General features: G+C 47.8%; 1 protein-coding gene across 2 annotated transcripts in view; it reads right to left on the bottom strand.

The window, feature by feature from the left end:
• The window catches only part of lrrfip1a (leucine rich repeat (in FLII) interacting protein 1a), a 65264-nt gene that overhangs the window by 13136 nt on the left and 35811 nt on the right, over nucleotides 1-16317 (bottom strand). The window contains exons 5-19 of one of the 2 annotated variants that reach the window (XM_036541060.1): nucleotides 16264-16308; nucleotides 14773-14823; nucleotides 13899-13943; nucleotides 11643-11699; nucleotides 10852-10893; nucleotides 10559-10618; nucleotides 9676-9759; nucleotides 8425-8469; nucleotides 6797-6862; nucleotides 5664-5741; nucleotides 4337-4435; nucleotides 2839-2874; nucleotides 1311-1436; nucleotides 1050-1121; nucleotides 279-449 (exon numbers count right to left, since the gene is read on the bottom strand). In XM_036541060.1, the coding sequence (XP_036396953.1) occupies nucleotides 279-449; nucleotides 1050-1121; nucleotides 1311-1436; nucleotides 2839-2874; nucleotides 4337-4435; nucleotides 5664-5741; nucleotides 6797-6862; nucleotides 8425-8469; nucleotides 9676-9759; nucleotides 10559-10618; nucleotides 10852-10893; nucleotides 11643-11699; nucleotides 13899-13943; nucleotides 14773-14823; nucleotides 16264-16308 (1077 nt within the window). The remainder of the gene's footprint in view (nucleotides 1-278; nucleotides 450-1049; nucleotides 1122-1310; nucleotides 1437-2838; nucleotides 2875-4336; nucleotides 4436-5663; nucleotides 5742-6796; nucleotides 6863-8424; nucleotides 8470-9675; nucleotides 9760-10558; nucleotides 10619-10851; nucleotides 10894-11642; nucleotides 11700-13898; nucleotides 13944-14772; nucleotides 14824-16263; nucleotides 16309-16317) is intronic. The other variant, XM_036541061.1, reaches the window with a different exon arrangement.

Genomic DNA, 16317 nt, shown 5'->3' with positions numbered 1-16317 from the left:
AACACAGACACCTGGTGTCTTTGTGCCGAAACTGCTTGCTGACACCATGAAGGCCTTTCTAATAAAATGGCTTTTGAATTCTAGAAAGAAAAGGTAAAGAAAAAGGTGTTTGGGGCGTAAAACCTGCCTGTTCTGCCTGAACTGAGGTTGGCTGACTCATTTGCCACTCATTGCAGCAAGTGCATCCTACTCCTCTCCCTCCTATTGGCTTATGTGTGTAATCAGGACATGCACTAGCTCCTTCTCTCCTATTGGCCCATGTGTTTAATGAGGCTCACCTTGGCCTTCTCCTCGTACTGGCGGCGTGTTTCAGACAGCTGCTCCTCCAGCTCCATGAGAGAGTCCTTCAGTGTGTCCACCTGGTACATCAGGTTGGATTTCTCATTGTCCAGCTGGGCATTGGAGACCATGGCCTTGCGGTACTTCTCCTCCACCTCCACCAGAGAGTCCTGCAAGGACCACACCATCACCCCGAGGGACACACAGACACATACATACACACACACAGTTAGGAGGGACACACCTCCACACCCATCAGGGGCAGACAGCAGCTGGAGGACAGGGGCGTGGGGCAGAGATCTTTCTGTAGATGGTAATGGGAGAATGGGCTCTCTCATGGGCCCTTGGTGGACACCATGGTATCACCACAGAATGGCCTGGAAGTGTTCACATCCCATTACTGTCATCAGAGAAGATTCTCTCACATAGACTGGACTACTGCAGCTATGAATACGAATGATTTCTTTAAGACAGAACATTAGACAGGAGTGTATCATCACTGGGGAGATTGCTTGTTCTTGGTTATTTAAGAAAAAAGACACGATTTGCAGAAACAATCAATGCAGGAAAATGAATTTAAAAAATGTTATCTAGCAGAATCAAAACAGTTCCTTAACTTCATCACTGCTCACTTTGTTATGTCTGGGCAGCCTTTAAATAAACCGTATACATCCTTCAATCAAAGACCCAGTTTCCACACCAGTCCATGCCAGAGCTCAGGGGCTCCAGGGTTAGTGGATTAGTCAGTCTCCAATCTGCAGGCCCTGTACCTTTACTTCTTTGAGGGTCTGCATATATTTGGCTTCAACATCCTGAATCTGATCCTTCAGTTCGTGAATTTCCTGGGATGGAGAGTTGGGGGGGGGGGGGGTTTAGGGAAGAACACATGAGGAACACCTCTGGGAGCGTGTGGAGCCGAGTCCGTGTGGGTTCAGGATATGTACAGAATGTTCTCTAGGGTTACGGCTCACAATATCATAATAAATACAACCGATTAGGTCTGGATGCTAAACTGCCTCATGTGAGCTTACCTTTATCTCCCGAATGGAGGCCTCTGTGTCCACCGATAGGGAGGTGTCGCCACTTCCCCTCCGGGAGGAAGTCCCACCCAGAGAGGCGAGGGTGGCAGCCGATAGGGTCGAAGCGGTGCGAGACCCCTGTGATGAGATGCGATTTGTCAGGGAAACGGACAGCAACGTGGCTCTGTGTTCACATGTGATGCCGCATTTCTAGCAGATACGTGGCTACAGCTGTAAGATGGTTCTAAGGGCTACATATAATTATAAGTCAACCATAAGATCCACCAAGATTGTAGTTTGGACTTGAATAGCATCACATCCAATTTTTGAGGTCATCACACTGTATACTGGGACACCAGAACTACTGATTGGTAAACAAGCTCATGTTTACAGCAAGGCCAGATTGATCTGAGTGTAGCACCACAAGCTCTCAGAATAAACTAATCTTAAGAGTTGCAGCGATTCATGGGAACGGAACACTGGACACTTCTATGACTCAAACAGGTCGGAAAGCCACTCCACACCCACATTCATGCCCGCGGACACTTGCATGTAAAGACACATGTATATATTTGTGTGTGTTTGTGTGTGTGCAGACATGCCCACACAAGTACATCTGCACGTATATCTTTGTGTGTTGATACAGATGCACCTACACCTACATACACATTTACTATTACCCCGTTTCATTTTTTCTCACTAAACAACAGTACTAATGTGTGTATGTGACTGTGCGTGTGTGTGTGCATGCATGCGTTCATGTGATGACCATGCTTCCAGACAACACTGCCCATAGCAATACCTTTCCTTGCATGGAAAAAAAAATTGTTGTCAACTACAGTTCAGTCAGAATATACAGCTCTCAATTTGAAAGGATGCCATTAGTGGAAGGGGGAGATTTCTGGCTGCCTTAGAAACACTGCTATCCCTCACTACCTGAGAGCGCAGATCCCCAGAGTGATGGTACTACCTGGGTTTTACCACTAGGGGGCATAAAGGTAAAAACAGGGATTCAGTAGGCTGCTCATAGCCTCTGAGCAGTGGCAGGTTAGCTCTTTTACAGATGTTGATGTGAGTTTTTAGAAGGATAAGAGCCCCAGAATGACTCAGTGCTCTGTAATTTAAAGGAAAACAGATCTAAGATACACAAGCCACACATACTAAAACTGAAACAACAAACTGGTGTAATAGCTAATACACAGCTAATAAAAATCAAATAAAGTAAATGATGAAAATACCCCAAGACAAATAAAGTATGTGAAAACATCTTGCAATTGCCTTGTGGCTAATGACTGAGATAATATTTATGCTAGCTTGTTAGCATGCCGCACACACATCAATGTTCACTTTCACTCTCTTTTCCTGATGATGCACACACACACACACACACACACACACACACACACACACACACACACACACACACACACACACACACACACACACACACACACACACACACCATGTAAACACAGACACAGATTTGTACAGACAAAAGCACATTCAGCTCCTAGCTGGGCAAGTGCTCAGGGGAACTGACCTTTTCCAGAAAGTCCCTGTCTGACCTCTCTTCCACCTGTGAGGAGGAAAGAAAGGGGACATCATGAGAACAGCAGTAATGCCAGATTTGGGGGATATGGGTGCTGGGACCAGCGTGACGTCACTTGTTTCCTCGCTGGGGCCGACTGGCCCCTCGTTGCTACAAGAGAAGCTCTCGTCGCTCCCTCCTCACAAATCGTTGCTTGACTCCTTGGCAATGGGAGGGACAGCAGATACAGCAGCAGAGATCAGCGTGTTCCTTGCGTCTGCTATAAGGGCAGCAAACCCCAACTTGCCTCTTCCCTTCACCACTACTATCAATCTACACATTGCATTCTAATGGCTGCTGGATTCAGGGATTAGTCCCCACGGGGCCACCCAATCAGTGAAAAACATTTCAAGATGGCAGCCACGCTCAGATGTCAGATATGGAAGATGAAGTGTTTTAGTCTCTGTATTTAACCCTGTGGCAGTGAGTGCCATAAAAATATTGATCTCAATAATTTTTAATGACCACACCATCTCAAGAGACTAAAAGAACATAATACTAGCTGAAACACACAGCTTTGGATTGCTGGAGTGGCTGAGAATACGTTTGTGTGGTTTATGTGTGGATTATATCACACAGAGATCCCCTATCTGGGGCCATACCCTAACAGCACTGAGACTGAACCAGGTCCATTATTAGAAATGTACTTATTACTATTATGGTCCATAAATGCTTAGAGCCTTAAATGTACTTAAACATAATACATCGCATTGTGACTTAATGGTGTTAAAAACAAGACATGCTCACACCGACCAAGATACAAACAGACAGAGGGCAACATTGTCTCACTGGATCAACGTCTCCATTGAAAACAGCCACTGTTTGCGTGTTAAAGGTGTTTATACTTAGCAAGAGGGTGAGTGACTGGTGAACACAGTGTGCTTGTGTTCAGGAGACTTCTTCTGGAGTTAAACATTCTACCATGTGTAACGGATGACAACAAACATGCTGTTCTTACTACTTCCTGTTTGGTAAATTACACAAAATCGCTGCTGCAAAGCAAAAAGGCCCTTCCCTTCACCTTGCATAATCAATTTCTGTTTTTTATCTGTTTGCACACTGAGCAGATGTTATCAACCCGGTGCCACTTTAATGTAGCAAGGCCTTATGATTGGGTGATGATTTGCATTTAGAGTTTTCATATAGGTTACATCTTGGAGTAACAATCTGCTTATAAAAAAACCCAGGTTAATGTCTTAGCAACAAGCATGACACAGACAAAAACTAGGATTTCAGTTCACAAAAATGCTGGTAACAAGTGAGATGAAGAGCGGCATTTTGAATGTATGTATGGAACACAGCAGAGAGCCATGTTAGGTATGGATCTGTACCACTGCACACTGCAGGTGTTTACCCTCTATCGTAATCTGAGGCACAGCATTCCATTGTGTGTATACATGCGCACATGCACACACACGCACACGCGCACAGCCACATGCAGCCCACTCACGTCCGGCAGGTCAGGGATGGTGATGTCATCGAGGTCCCTGAGGATGCCACTCCCACTGGCAGCATTGCGCAGGAAACTGGTCACTGAGCTAGAGTCCTCCTGACCATCAGGGGGTGCAAGACAACACAACACCCTTCAACCTCCTGTCTGCACCGCCCAGTTACACTGGATAAATACACGTGTGCACACACCCCATGCACACACTCTGGACTGGCCAAACTGACTGATTTAGATACACACCGAGTGCTCTGGACAGCATGCGCCTTCCCGCTTCGGACTTGCACCAACCCTCATATGCCACAAAGCAGAAATTCCCTAAGATACACAACAGCTGACCTCCATTTCCTGGTTTGCTTCACTTTAGAGAGCTCTCCAGTCATAGGCAATGACGTAAAAGGCTGTTCCTCTGTGAATCAAGCTTTGGAAAGTATTGTCAAATTCAGCACCATGTGGTCAGTGCTCAGCCCATATAGGAGTGACCACAGTGCTAAAACACGTCCATGTGTTACGGAGGCCGTGGACACCGGCCCCACCCCAGGCTGTGCTTCGCCTCCCCCTCCTGCCCCCAGGCCCACAGCCACACCCTTTCCTGCCTTTCTGACATTTCCAACATGCATAAACAAATCATGTATTTTCCCACCATGTGGAGCTCTTAGCAACACAACCACAGAATCAAATCTTCTGCTTGCTTTCCCTGGAGCCTCTCTCTAAGACTTAGTGATCCATGATCTGGCACCAGGTCTTTCAAGATCAGACTGATAAAACTGCACTCTGCCTTTGGGGATACTGAAAGTAAGACCATAGTGTGCAGGGCAGCCACCTGCAACCAATCAGGAGATTCTGCTCTCAAAACCAAAACACTAGGACTTGTTGAAACAGCAAGTGTGAAGGCACAGCTTCACCCATTCAGTTGTACATGATCCTCATTCTCCTACCAATAGTTTAAATCTCACTCTCATTCGATGAAGTGGAACCCACAGAAGCTGCGAGATTTCAAAGCAATGGGCTTCAATGCACCACTGTTTTAATCACAAAGAGTCTTCTAGCAAAGATGATGAAAAAGGTCACCAAGAGTATGATATGAGGATTTTGCCATGGAAACAGGGCAAAATACAAGATCAAAATGAAGAGCATGCAGGAAATAGTTCACAGGGCACACGGAGATGGTGGCTGGTTCTTTCTTCTGTAATATTTCAGGCGTGTCATGCTTTTTAATGGTCACAATCAATGGTCCTGACTGCCATGTCATTCACTTAAGTGACTGAGTACAAGCAAGCTGTGGTGGCCGGCTGCGGGTTCAAGTGCATGACCGATGAAGAGAGCTCACCACTGGGCTGGCGCGGGCAGAGCTGGCCCTGGAGGAGGCCCGAGAGTTGGACCCCAGAAAGCCACTGTACTCTGAGGGCTGGAAAGCACACACGCATTCACGCGCACCATCAGACAGAGAGAAAAAGACAAACAGCAAGAGAAAGAGAGAGAGAAAGCCTTGGGTTACCAGCACAGATAGGAGTGGAAAACAGCTAGTCAGCAAGCAGAAATCATGCCACAGAATCCTTCACTAACTATACACACATTGACTGTGAATACCACTTATATGTTCAGAGCCTTAGGGCAAAAACAAGACAGTCATATGGGACAGTTATTTTTCAACTCAAGCACGGTCAAACCAAGACCAGGCACACATTCGCTGTTAGGGGGGCCACCGGTGGATCCCATTCTTAGAGCATGTTTCGCCATCTACAGGTAAAATGAAGGTATTGCCATTACTTTAAGGGAGCCATTCAGTCAGTCAGTAATAGTAATGTTTCCAGGGCTAATTCTGCAGTCAGAAACGAAACGGCTCCTTGTTGCCTTTTAGATGGTTACAGCATACATTCTATCTGCTTATTTGCCATCTGCATTCTCCAATTTACACTGTCTGGATTATAAATGATTCATAAAAAAGACACAAATATCTCAATTTCTACTGCCTTCCTATGAAAGCATGAAAGCAGTAAATAGTATAGGTCTATTCTCTAATAGGATCTGATGTGTGTACTGTGAACTGTACCATATTGCTAAGTCTTATACACAGTGCTAAACCTTCTCAACACACCCATAAACAAAAAAGGCATTCAAGACCCATCTCACAGAGTCCCCTGAGTGCACTGAGAAATAATAACCACTCAACTGAGAGCATGCTAAGGGTAATTAGAAAAACACACAGAGGGAGGGGGTGCCGATCACCACTGTCAAGGAGTGAGCTTGGAGAGAAGTGTTCAGCCAGGATTAGGCTTTCAGATTCCCTTATATTACAGGAGTCGCAGGAAACTGATTAGTGTGGGGGAAAAACAACAACAACAATGCCACACGCCAACAGACCCACAAGGGACGGGTCCCTGTACACCCGCATGCAGAGGCATGCCACTGAGGGCCACGCAATCCCATAATGCCTCAGTGAGGGAGTGGGGGAGGTCTTACAGCGCGAGAGCTGGAGCCGCTAAACCGCCGTGCTCCGCTGTAAAGGCTGTCCTCATACACTGAGCCCTGCAGACAGGAGAGAGCCACACACACCGTCAGCGGCCACCTCACACGCACGCACGCACGCGCAGAGTCAGTGTCTACCACACACACACGCACGCACGCACGCACGCACGCACGCACGCACGCACGCGCAGAGTCAGTGTCTACCACACACACACACACACACACACGCATGCGCGCGCAGAGTCAGTGTCTACCACACACACACACACACACACACACACACACACACGTAGAGTCAGTGTCTACACATACACATCAGTGTCTACTACACGTGTAGACACACACACACATACCTACACACAGACTCTCACTCACATGCAGTCATACACACAAACCTACACAGAGACTCTCATTCAGAAGCAAACAAACACACACACAGTCAGTTTCTACCATGTGCTCGGGCACACACACGCGCACATACACAGCATCAATGCCTACCACACACACAACCACACACTCACCTACACACCCCATCAGTGTCTAGCACACATGTGCGTGCGCACACACACACACACACACACACGAATGCACATGTGTGTGTACACTTATACCTACACACACAGACCCGCCCACAGACTCACTCTCTCTCACACTCACGCACACACACACCCACAAACGTATTAGGGTGGCAGGCAGGGCGTCTACTCCAGCAAAGCAGGAAGTGGGCATGCAGTTGGTGGGGGGGGAGGTGGGGTGTCCACCACAAACACCAGCAGGACTAGGACCACCTCGTTTCAGGGACAGCCCATTCTCCTGAGCTGGGCTGCAGGTTTTGGGATGGGATGGACTCCATTTACTGGGGACAATGTTTGTTACATTCAGGGAGAATTTGCCTGTTTGCATCCTGAACTCAATACTGAACATATTCTCCGAAAGAGTGTCACACATTTTCACATAAGTGCATCCTGGGAGTTTCTGTCCTTCTGCTATAACATAAAAGGTGCATGGTAAATTTGGGTCCAAGCTGGCCACAATTACTGACCCCTGAATGACCTCAGAGATGAGGGACTGGCATGAGAGGAATAAAACAACAACGACAACAACACATCACGTGGACCACCATGGGAACTGTGCAGAAACTTGCATGCAGGGAATCAACCAACGGGACCGGGGGTCACCAAACCTACTGAAGAGTCAGGCTTCAGCCAGCATGCCGAACTCAGTGACCCAGTGAGAAGATCACCAACAGAGACTCTAGGAGATTACAGAGCAGGGCGCTTGACTCTACCCACCACTCTGAGGTGTGACATTATTGTGCATACTAATGATATCACATGGCAAACTCGCACATGAAAACCTGAGTGACTCCTGAATTTAGACATGCGAGGAGGCGTAGTTTCGCTGAGAGAGTGCCCTTAAAGAACTGTGGGTGCTGAACTCACGAAGCGTTTTTCACACGTGCGAGGACATGCATGTGGGGGCTTTCAGGGCGGAGGAAGTGTCTTTGATGTGAGCCCTGCCTCTGTGACGAGGGCGGACCATGTGAATGACAGGTGATTTGATGGTGGTGATGTAAGAGGTTAAAGGTCAAAGGGTCATAGGTACTGATGAGAAACACAAACCCTGTGGCTTCGAGGGTGGGGGGCATCGCTATACAGCAGGGAGGGCTACAGAGGGGGAGAGAGGAAAGTGTGTGCACACACACGCACACACACATACACACACAGGCATGAATACCAGAAACACATGAACCAATTTAAAAATTCCCCACTGGCCACAGGAAAGCACATATTCATGTGATTAACAGAATGGATGTGCTATAAGTTATGTACATACTGTATTGGCCCATACAAAAAGCAGTGGTTTTCCCCCCAGGACATTCATTATAAAAAATGAGACTCCCCTATATTAGCAGACTACTCAAAGTAGCTAAGCAGATAATGCTAACAGCTAATGATAACTGGCTAAAGCATTCTTGCTATGCATGCTGGGAGTAGGAGGCGGGGCACAGGAGTGTGTGTCAGCCAGTGTTCCCTCATCTCTATCTCTCTGCTCATGATGTGACTTATCAGGCGCCTGCAAATCGCACAGAGGATATCAGCAGAGTAGCACCTATCAGCTAGTGCCCCCTGCTCTGTGGTGCACTTTGGGACTTGTGTGACAGCTGCGCTTATGTGTAGGTTCATCAGTTTACTGCATTCACCTGTTCTATGCTCCTTCACCTACAGGGACACATTTGGCAAGCACAGAAAGTTGAGTGTAAAATGGGGGGGGAAGGCAAAAAAAATCTAGGAAACACGTTCAGCCTTTCTTGTGCTGTATTGGATGTCAAACCTTACTGGATTAGGAACAGAAGCTCCAGCAGGCAGGCAGACACACTGTATGAAGAGAAAATGTTTCTTTTCCCTATTGACTGCAGAAGTTGTATTATTGTCATTGTTTAACGAAGGCCGTTTTAGTAAATATTTTTTTAATTCTCTTTTTAAATGGGGGCTGCTGACACCAGGACCACCTTATATTTAGGCCACTTCAGTGTGTGGGATTAACAAGGTGAAAGCACTCTCACTGAATATGTGTTCTGTGGCTGCTGTTGTTAGTGAACCACACAGAGAACACTAAGAGGAAGGAGGAGGAGGAGGAGGAGGAGGAGGAAAAGAGGGCAGGAAAGGGGGCAGAGTGGGAGTCAGATGGAGTGGGATGAGGGAACGAAAAAGGCAGAGGAATGAAGTGGGGAGTGGAGGAAAAGAGTGAGGAAGACTATTCAAGGGAGCAGAGAGGAGAAGAGAAGGCAAAGAAAGAGATGGAGAGAGAAGATGAAAGAAGTGTGACGGAAAGAGTGAACAGCGAGGGAGGGAGGGAGAGAGGGGACAGACCCGGGAGCCGTTCTGGGTGGCACTCTGGAGTCTGGAGGTAGGCAAGCTGGTGCTGCTGTACAGGTCGGAAGAGCAGTAGTTCCCCTACAGAGGATCATACCATTGCAGAGATAGAGACCATACCATTAGTGCTGAGGGAGGGGGGCAATGCATTAGAGAGGGGGAGAGAGAGAGAGAGAGAGAGAGAGACAGAGAGAGAGAGAGACAGAGAGAGAGAGAGAGAGAGAGAGAGAGATGACCTGAAATATAACCAAATAATCAGACAGAGCAACATCAATCCAACCAGAATTTCACACTCAGCACCACATACCTATGTACTACAGTTCTGGGTTCAGTGAAAAAACAGTGACAAAAAAACACACACCACCTGTACAACTGTATTACAGTACTGAGTTCAGTGCAGAGACTGACCAATGTGCCACATACTACTGCTATGGCTGCATTACTGCTCTGAGTACAGTGCAGTGAACTCAGTACTGTAAGGAAACTCCACTCCCAGGTACACCAACAGTCAACAACATCCAACACACATGCAGCACAGGTAATGGTAGTGTATGACTTTCCTTGAGCATAATTTTCGCTCCATGCTTCGCGAGTGGTTAGCGCCTACACGGCGCACCGAAGGTCATTTTTTGACTTAAATAAGTAGCAAGACCAAAGTTATAATGACCAAGGGACTTGGTGAGGTCTGCACTTTGGTGTTAGCACGGTGACAGAACGGGCACATGTGAGCGGAGGGGTGGAGAGGCACAGGGGAGACGCACTCCCCTGCGAGCCTGAATTTCGCACCGCTGAGAGGGAGGGGCGGGGACAGGCACGCAGGGCCGGAGGGTTAGTGGATGAACGGGAGCGCGCTCCCGGGGCCCGGAGGGGCCACACCCACCAGGTGCAGGTCGAGGCGGGACGGCCGGGACACCTTGCTCTCGTCGCTCAGCCGTGAGCTCTGGAGATTCGGGGGGGAAGAAAAAGGCGACGGTAAAGAAATGCCCGCTGGGACTGACGGCGCCCCCTGGCGCCCGTGTGGCTACACTGCACACCCAATGCATGTGAACCATTTGAGTCCAGAGAGGGTGTAGACCCTAGTAATCTCCCCACTCAAAATCATGCACTCCCTGTACCCTTTCACCCGCTTCTGCCAGCCCTATAGAGTGACAAATGGTAGGTGGTGCTACTAACCCGACTGGACATTACGCTGTACCCATCCTCATAGCCATTGCTCTGCCGGGAGAGAATGAACAAACGGACACACACACAAACAGATCAGACAGATGTACAGTTTGAAATGTCACGGCTGGTTACAGCAAACCCAATCTGAAGCACTCTGGCATATGAAAGAGCTGTCGGACATGCGTTTGATGATGGACACACCACCGCTCTGATCCATAACACACTCCACATACAGCACATGCTGAGCGCTGTCCATACACGGCATTCAGTCACTCTCCACTCCACGTTTGTGCCTTAATTCTGAACGCACACTTTAAGAGCACAACCTCCTTCAGTTGCACAGTGTTTTTGGTCAGCGGGAAATGAAAGGAATATGTGTAATGGCTCAGACAGCTATGTTTTACATTCCACATCTAATATCTTTGCTTTAGGTTGAAATACAAGTCAGGAGTGATTAACAAAACAGAAAAAAACGAAGATGCTCTTAAGGTCACAGCACACAGCAGGAGCCCCATTAAGTTTCTTGTCACTCAAGGTATTTTACCTTAACTGCAAACAACCAAGAAAGCATCCGATACAACCTTAAAATATTCAGACAGTCAAGGCTGAACCACACTGCCTGAGGACCCTGTTTGCCCTCGCGGTGAGTCCCAGTCTGGGTGTAAACTCATCAACCCAAACATGCGGTTACTGGACAAAATCACACCATGTGTTAGTGTCTCTGTGGCATGCACCGAGTTTGCCACTGGTCAGATCACACCGGAAGCTCTGCCTTGGAACTTCCCCTTAGCGCTACATACGGCTTTGGAGTGCTTCTTCTTCTTCTTCTTGGACTTCTTGTGCGAGTGGGTGGATCCCTGAGGCATTGGAGGGGATAGAAGGAGTGTGAGGAGGGGCATGGGGGAGGAGGGGTGGGGGGCATAGGCCTCAGATGGCCTGTGGGCAGCAGTCTGAGATGGGTCAGGGTTCAGGGTTCAACAGCTCCAGGCTACAAAAACCTCCGACCTGTTTTACCAATCAGCTGTCAGCAGTCAGAGATCCTGAGACCAATCAGACTGCTAGACCACCATTTCAATTCAACTCATTTCCTATTCCAAGACCATGCTGTCACAAGCTTGCAAGCCCACACTACCAAAGCAAAACATGCAGTCGCGTGGATCTGGAAGTGTTTCAATCCAATGCAGTAACTGTGCATCAGGTGGAAAGACATCTCTCTTATCTGAACACTAGATGGTGCTGTTTCAAGGTACAGGTCTATTTTCAGCTCAGGAGAGACAAACCTGCTTCCTCAGCACATTCTAAAACGGCCAGCGAATTTTTCCATGATAAAAATAAAACCCAGGCCTTTGAGAGAAACACTTTCGTTTGGAGCAGTAGCCAGGAAGAGAGAAGCTAAGGATCTGGAGTGTCCTTGGGCCCGTGTTTGTGCTGGAACAGCCAGCTTGAAGAGCTTGTATAAGCCAACACACTGCTACACTGCAGCTGAGAACATCCACGCGCCCTCACTACGGCACAATACAGGTAAGAACTGGGACCACCGCAGCAGTACAAATATGTGCCCCAGTAGACTAACTTACATCCTTTTCAGTCTCCATCAAGGTGAATATAATCTGAAGACTCAGACAGTAATTTACAGCTACAGCTTTAGTTAAACACTAACTGTAGTTTTAAGGAACACACCCAACTCCCTGGCTCTGCTGGTGTAGGTAATGAAAACTTCACGCTGCTCTGTGAATAAAACCATTTAAAACAGCACGGGTCTTGGTTTTTATAATGAACATGTTTAAATTAGCTACACTGCATCCTGTGAAGAGGTGTGAGAGTCTGCCTTTATCACTGCTCACACATTATTTAGCAACTATGGCACTGAGTAAGATATCTAAGCGTGATTGCACTGCGTGGGGCCTTCCCGGGCAAGAAAGCACCTGAAAACAGTTTCTCAAGATACTAAAATGCTAATGATCTGGTAGGTGCAATCAGGATAAACGGCATCATTTGAGTTCATGTCAAAATTTGCAATAAAGCAAAAATGAAGATTTGGGTGCAGCATGCTTGCAGAATTAACACAAGGAGGTTAGCTAGCAGTCATCACAGTGCTTGCACTAAGAGAAATGTTATCATCTATGCATTCTGATCAATGTATGTGTATTGATCAACATACATTTATTGAACACACTTATTTTGTATTTGAGAACTACTTAGCAGTTCATGATAATTTGCTCCCTTATCTGTAACCCTGGAACTCTGTAACCCAGGGGTGTCCAAACCTCTCCTGGAGGGCCACTTGTCCTGCATGTTTTAGATCTCTCCCTGCTCCAACACAGCTGATTCAAATGATCAACTCGTTATGAACTCCTGAAGCTGCTGAATAACAAACTGATCATTTGAATCAGCTGTGTTGGAGCAGGGAGAGATCTAAAGCATGCAGGACAAGTGGCCCTCCAGGAGAGGTTTGGACACCCCTGCTGTAACCCATACATGCCATGTTATGTATGCAAGAGACCTAAAGCACCGGCTTGTTAAATGAACTGTATCTGTATGTTACGAGGGGCTGCTGAGGAACAAATGTGTATCACTGCATTCCACCCAGCAAAAGCTGCTCCCTCCATTCTTGTTAAGATACCTGTTAGACAAACATATTCATTACCTTGATTAATAACACATGCTACAGGAGAGCGATAAATCTAACACACTGGTCAAGTGAGATCACATGGCTGTTGTGACTTTTCATGTGTGTAGACAGGAGTAATTATAATAAGAAAAATATGTGTCTGTGGATCTGAATAAGCCCTATGATTTCCATGTATAAAATGTGTCCTGTTACTGAAGTAAAGCAGGTTCAGGACTGTGCTGTGAGGCACAGTGGCCCCTGGTGGGAAACAAGCTTGTGACCATGCGGTTACGAGAGCAGGCCCTTAGTCAGAACCAGCTAGGCATGATGAGGAGTGCACTCAAGTACCCAGATGTGACCATACAGACTAACTGTTTCTCTCTGGGGGGGGGGGGGTTAGACTGTCACTCGCACTCTGCCTCGCCCATTTTTGCACCCATCTTACCCCGGCACTCGCCCCTCCATAGGCTCCCACTGGATCGAGGTCCGACTGTGCAGAGAAGCATCAGGACAACGTAAAGGCAACGTTAGAGCAACGTCAAGGAAACACGCTGTGGCCCGCCCTGGCCTCCCCACTGCCGCAGGACCACGCCTCTCACTGGCCTGCAGTCTCGTGGTCTGATCTGCCAACAGTAGGCTCAGTGCCTCTCAGTACAACTTGCCTGGTGTGACCTGTTCAGTCTGCCGTTAAAGGTGAGGCGCGGAACAAACAGCCAGACCAAACAAACCAGTACTGCACCCAAGAACTGTGCTACAGAGCACCTTATGCCATCTTCCAGGCTGTTCTGCTGTTCTAGCTGGTCAGGTAGTTCTGTATAGGGATTTAACGTTGCGTAACCAGGGGGCCTCTCGAGATGAGGTCTCAGTACCCCCCTTAGGAGGGACCAAACACACTGCAAGTCAAAGCAGATCAGGCCCTGATCAGAGAGAGCTGGGTAAGGTGGAGCATGGATTCAGTCCTTCCTTCATCACCAAGTGACGTAATCAAACCTGTCACTGTCACTGACACACCAGAGACAAAAGCCAGAACAATCAGAACAATCAGAGCAATCGTTACGATGCCCCATCAGGTATTAGACCAATGCCTTCTGGGATCTCTATCATTGCGTAATCCACATAATCCATCGCCTCTTGTTTCCCATCCACCTAATGCATTTCAATGTTTCCACACTCTATCAAGCACTCTGAAACAGTTCTACCAAATAAGATTTGATTGCTGGGTAACTGATTGATGGACTGACTGAGGGACTGATTTATTGGTTGAACTAGAGACGCCTGTTCCAGGGAGCACTTTGGAAGAGGAAGGTGGAGATACTGACCCTTAGGCTGCCTCGGCTTCCCACAGACATCCGCTCCTCATCGTCCGAGATCTGGGAGAAAGAGAGAGGGAGGGAGGAAGAGAGGGGAGAGATAGGGAGAGAGAGAGAGAGAGAGAGAGAGAGAGAGAGAGAGAGAGAGAGAGAGAGAGAACGAGAGACAGGGAGAGGGAGAGAGACAACGAGAGAGAGGGAGAAGGGGAGAGGGAGGAAGAGAGAAAGCAACCGTCAGAAGAACTGTATGGACAAACTGAAACCCCACGCTGCTTTCAACATTCAGACGTGTCACACAGTGAGTGTGTTATATGTAGCAGCGCTGTGCTTCCAACCTGACTGGGCAGCAGTTTAATGTGCAAAAGCAACTTTACTTCACCCAAGAAGTTACCTGGCAAGCCCAACCGCAAATTCCAAAATAGCTTATGAAACAGCATAAAATGGGAGAGGCTTCTGCTGCCGCACCCTTGGGCAAAGAATGTAACCTGAGCCCCTTTGATTAGATAACCAGAGAAAAATAAAAACGAACAGATAACCTTCGAAATGCAAACTGTGGAGGCTCAAGACGTGGGCAGTTGCTAAATGCCGCTTAAACGTGCTCTTCCTGGGGCCTGGATGTGGAGCAAGGGTCTCTGTGGGGACTGAAGGCCCCCACTCACGTGCTGGAGCTCAGGGGCTGGGGATTGGGGCCCCCTGGGCTGCCGTACTCACCTGAGCCTGTGGATCCGGCCTTGGCTGACCAGTCACCACAAGACTGAAACGCTAAGACCCAATGTGGGCTCACAGGCTTAAGCCTGCTTATTGTCAGCTGGTGTTGATCATTGTGGGAAGAAGAGGGCTAAAACACCACAAGCCAAAAATCCTCCTGAGAGTACGTTTGTCCATTACAAATATGGCATAAAAGAAGGAAAAAGGAGACCGAAAATGACTACTGCAAGACAATTATAACAAACACATTATGCTTGAGTCCACCCTTGTACTTTACTGTAGATCAGTATTTGTGACTGGAGTATACACTGAAAATGTCAAGATAAAAATCTCCAAAATAACTAGACACCTAATCTTGCACACTGTAATTTAATGCCCACTTCAGGACTGGAGGACTGTTCCCTGTCGGCATTCTCCAGCCACTGCTCATAGGGTGGGTGACCCTGACTCCGCCCCTGCCCAGGGACACACCCGTCTGTGGTGAGGTGCTACTTTCAGCTGACAGAAGATCCTGACTGGAAGGGGCGGAGACAGCGCAAGAGGGATTCTTGTTCAAATGTGCATTCTGCAGCTCAAGCAATTCACTTGTTACCCATAATTAAAACCGCATCACTTAAAAACGACTGTGCACGTGTGCATCGCTGCAACTGTGACAGTGAAGGATTACTGTAATTGAACTGTGCATTCAGAGGTGCCAGGCCCATTGAGCTATGCCTGAACACTGCTACGCTGTTTCCACTGATGGGGAGAGGCACACAGTGGGAGAGAGGGAGGGAGAGAGAGAATACAGACCGAAGTGTTTCTCCGCGAGTGTCGGGAATACTTCTCACTGTCTTCCTAAAAGGC

The sequence above is a fragment of the Megalops cyprinoides genome, chromosome 11 (genome assembly GCF_013368585.1).
Source record: "Megalops cyprinoides isolate fMegCyp1 chromosome 11, fMegCyp1.pri, whole genome shotgun sequence".
Classification (NCBI taxonomy): Eukaryota; Metazoa; Chordata; class Actinopteri; order Elopiformes; family Megalopidae; genus Megalops; species Megalops cyprinoides.
The sequence above is the reverse complement of the archived record's forward strand: the minus strand, read 5'-3'. Positions and strand labels throughout refer to the sequence as shown.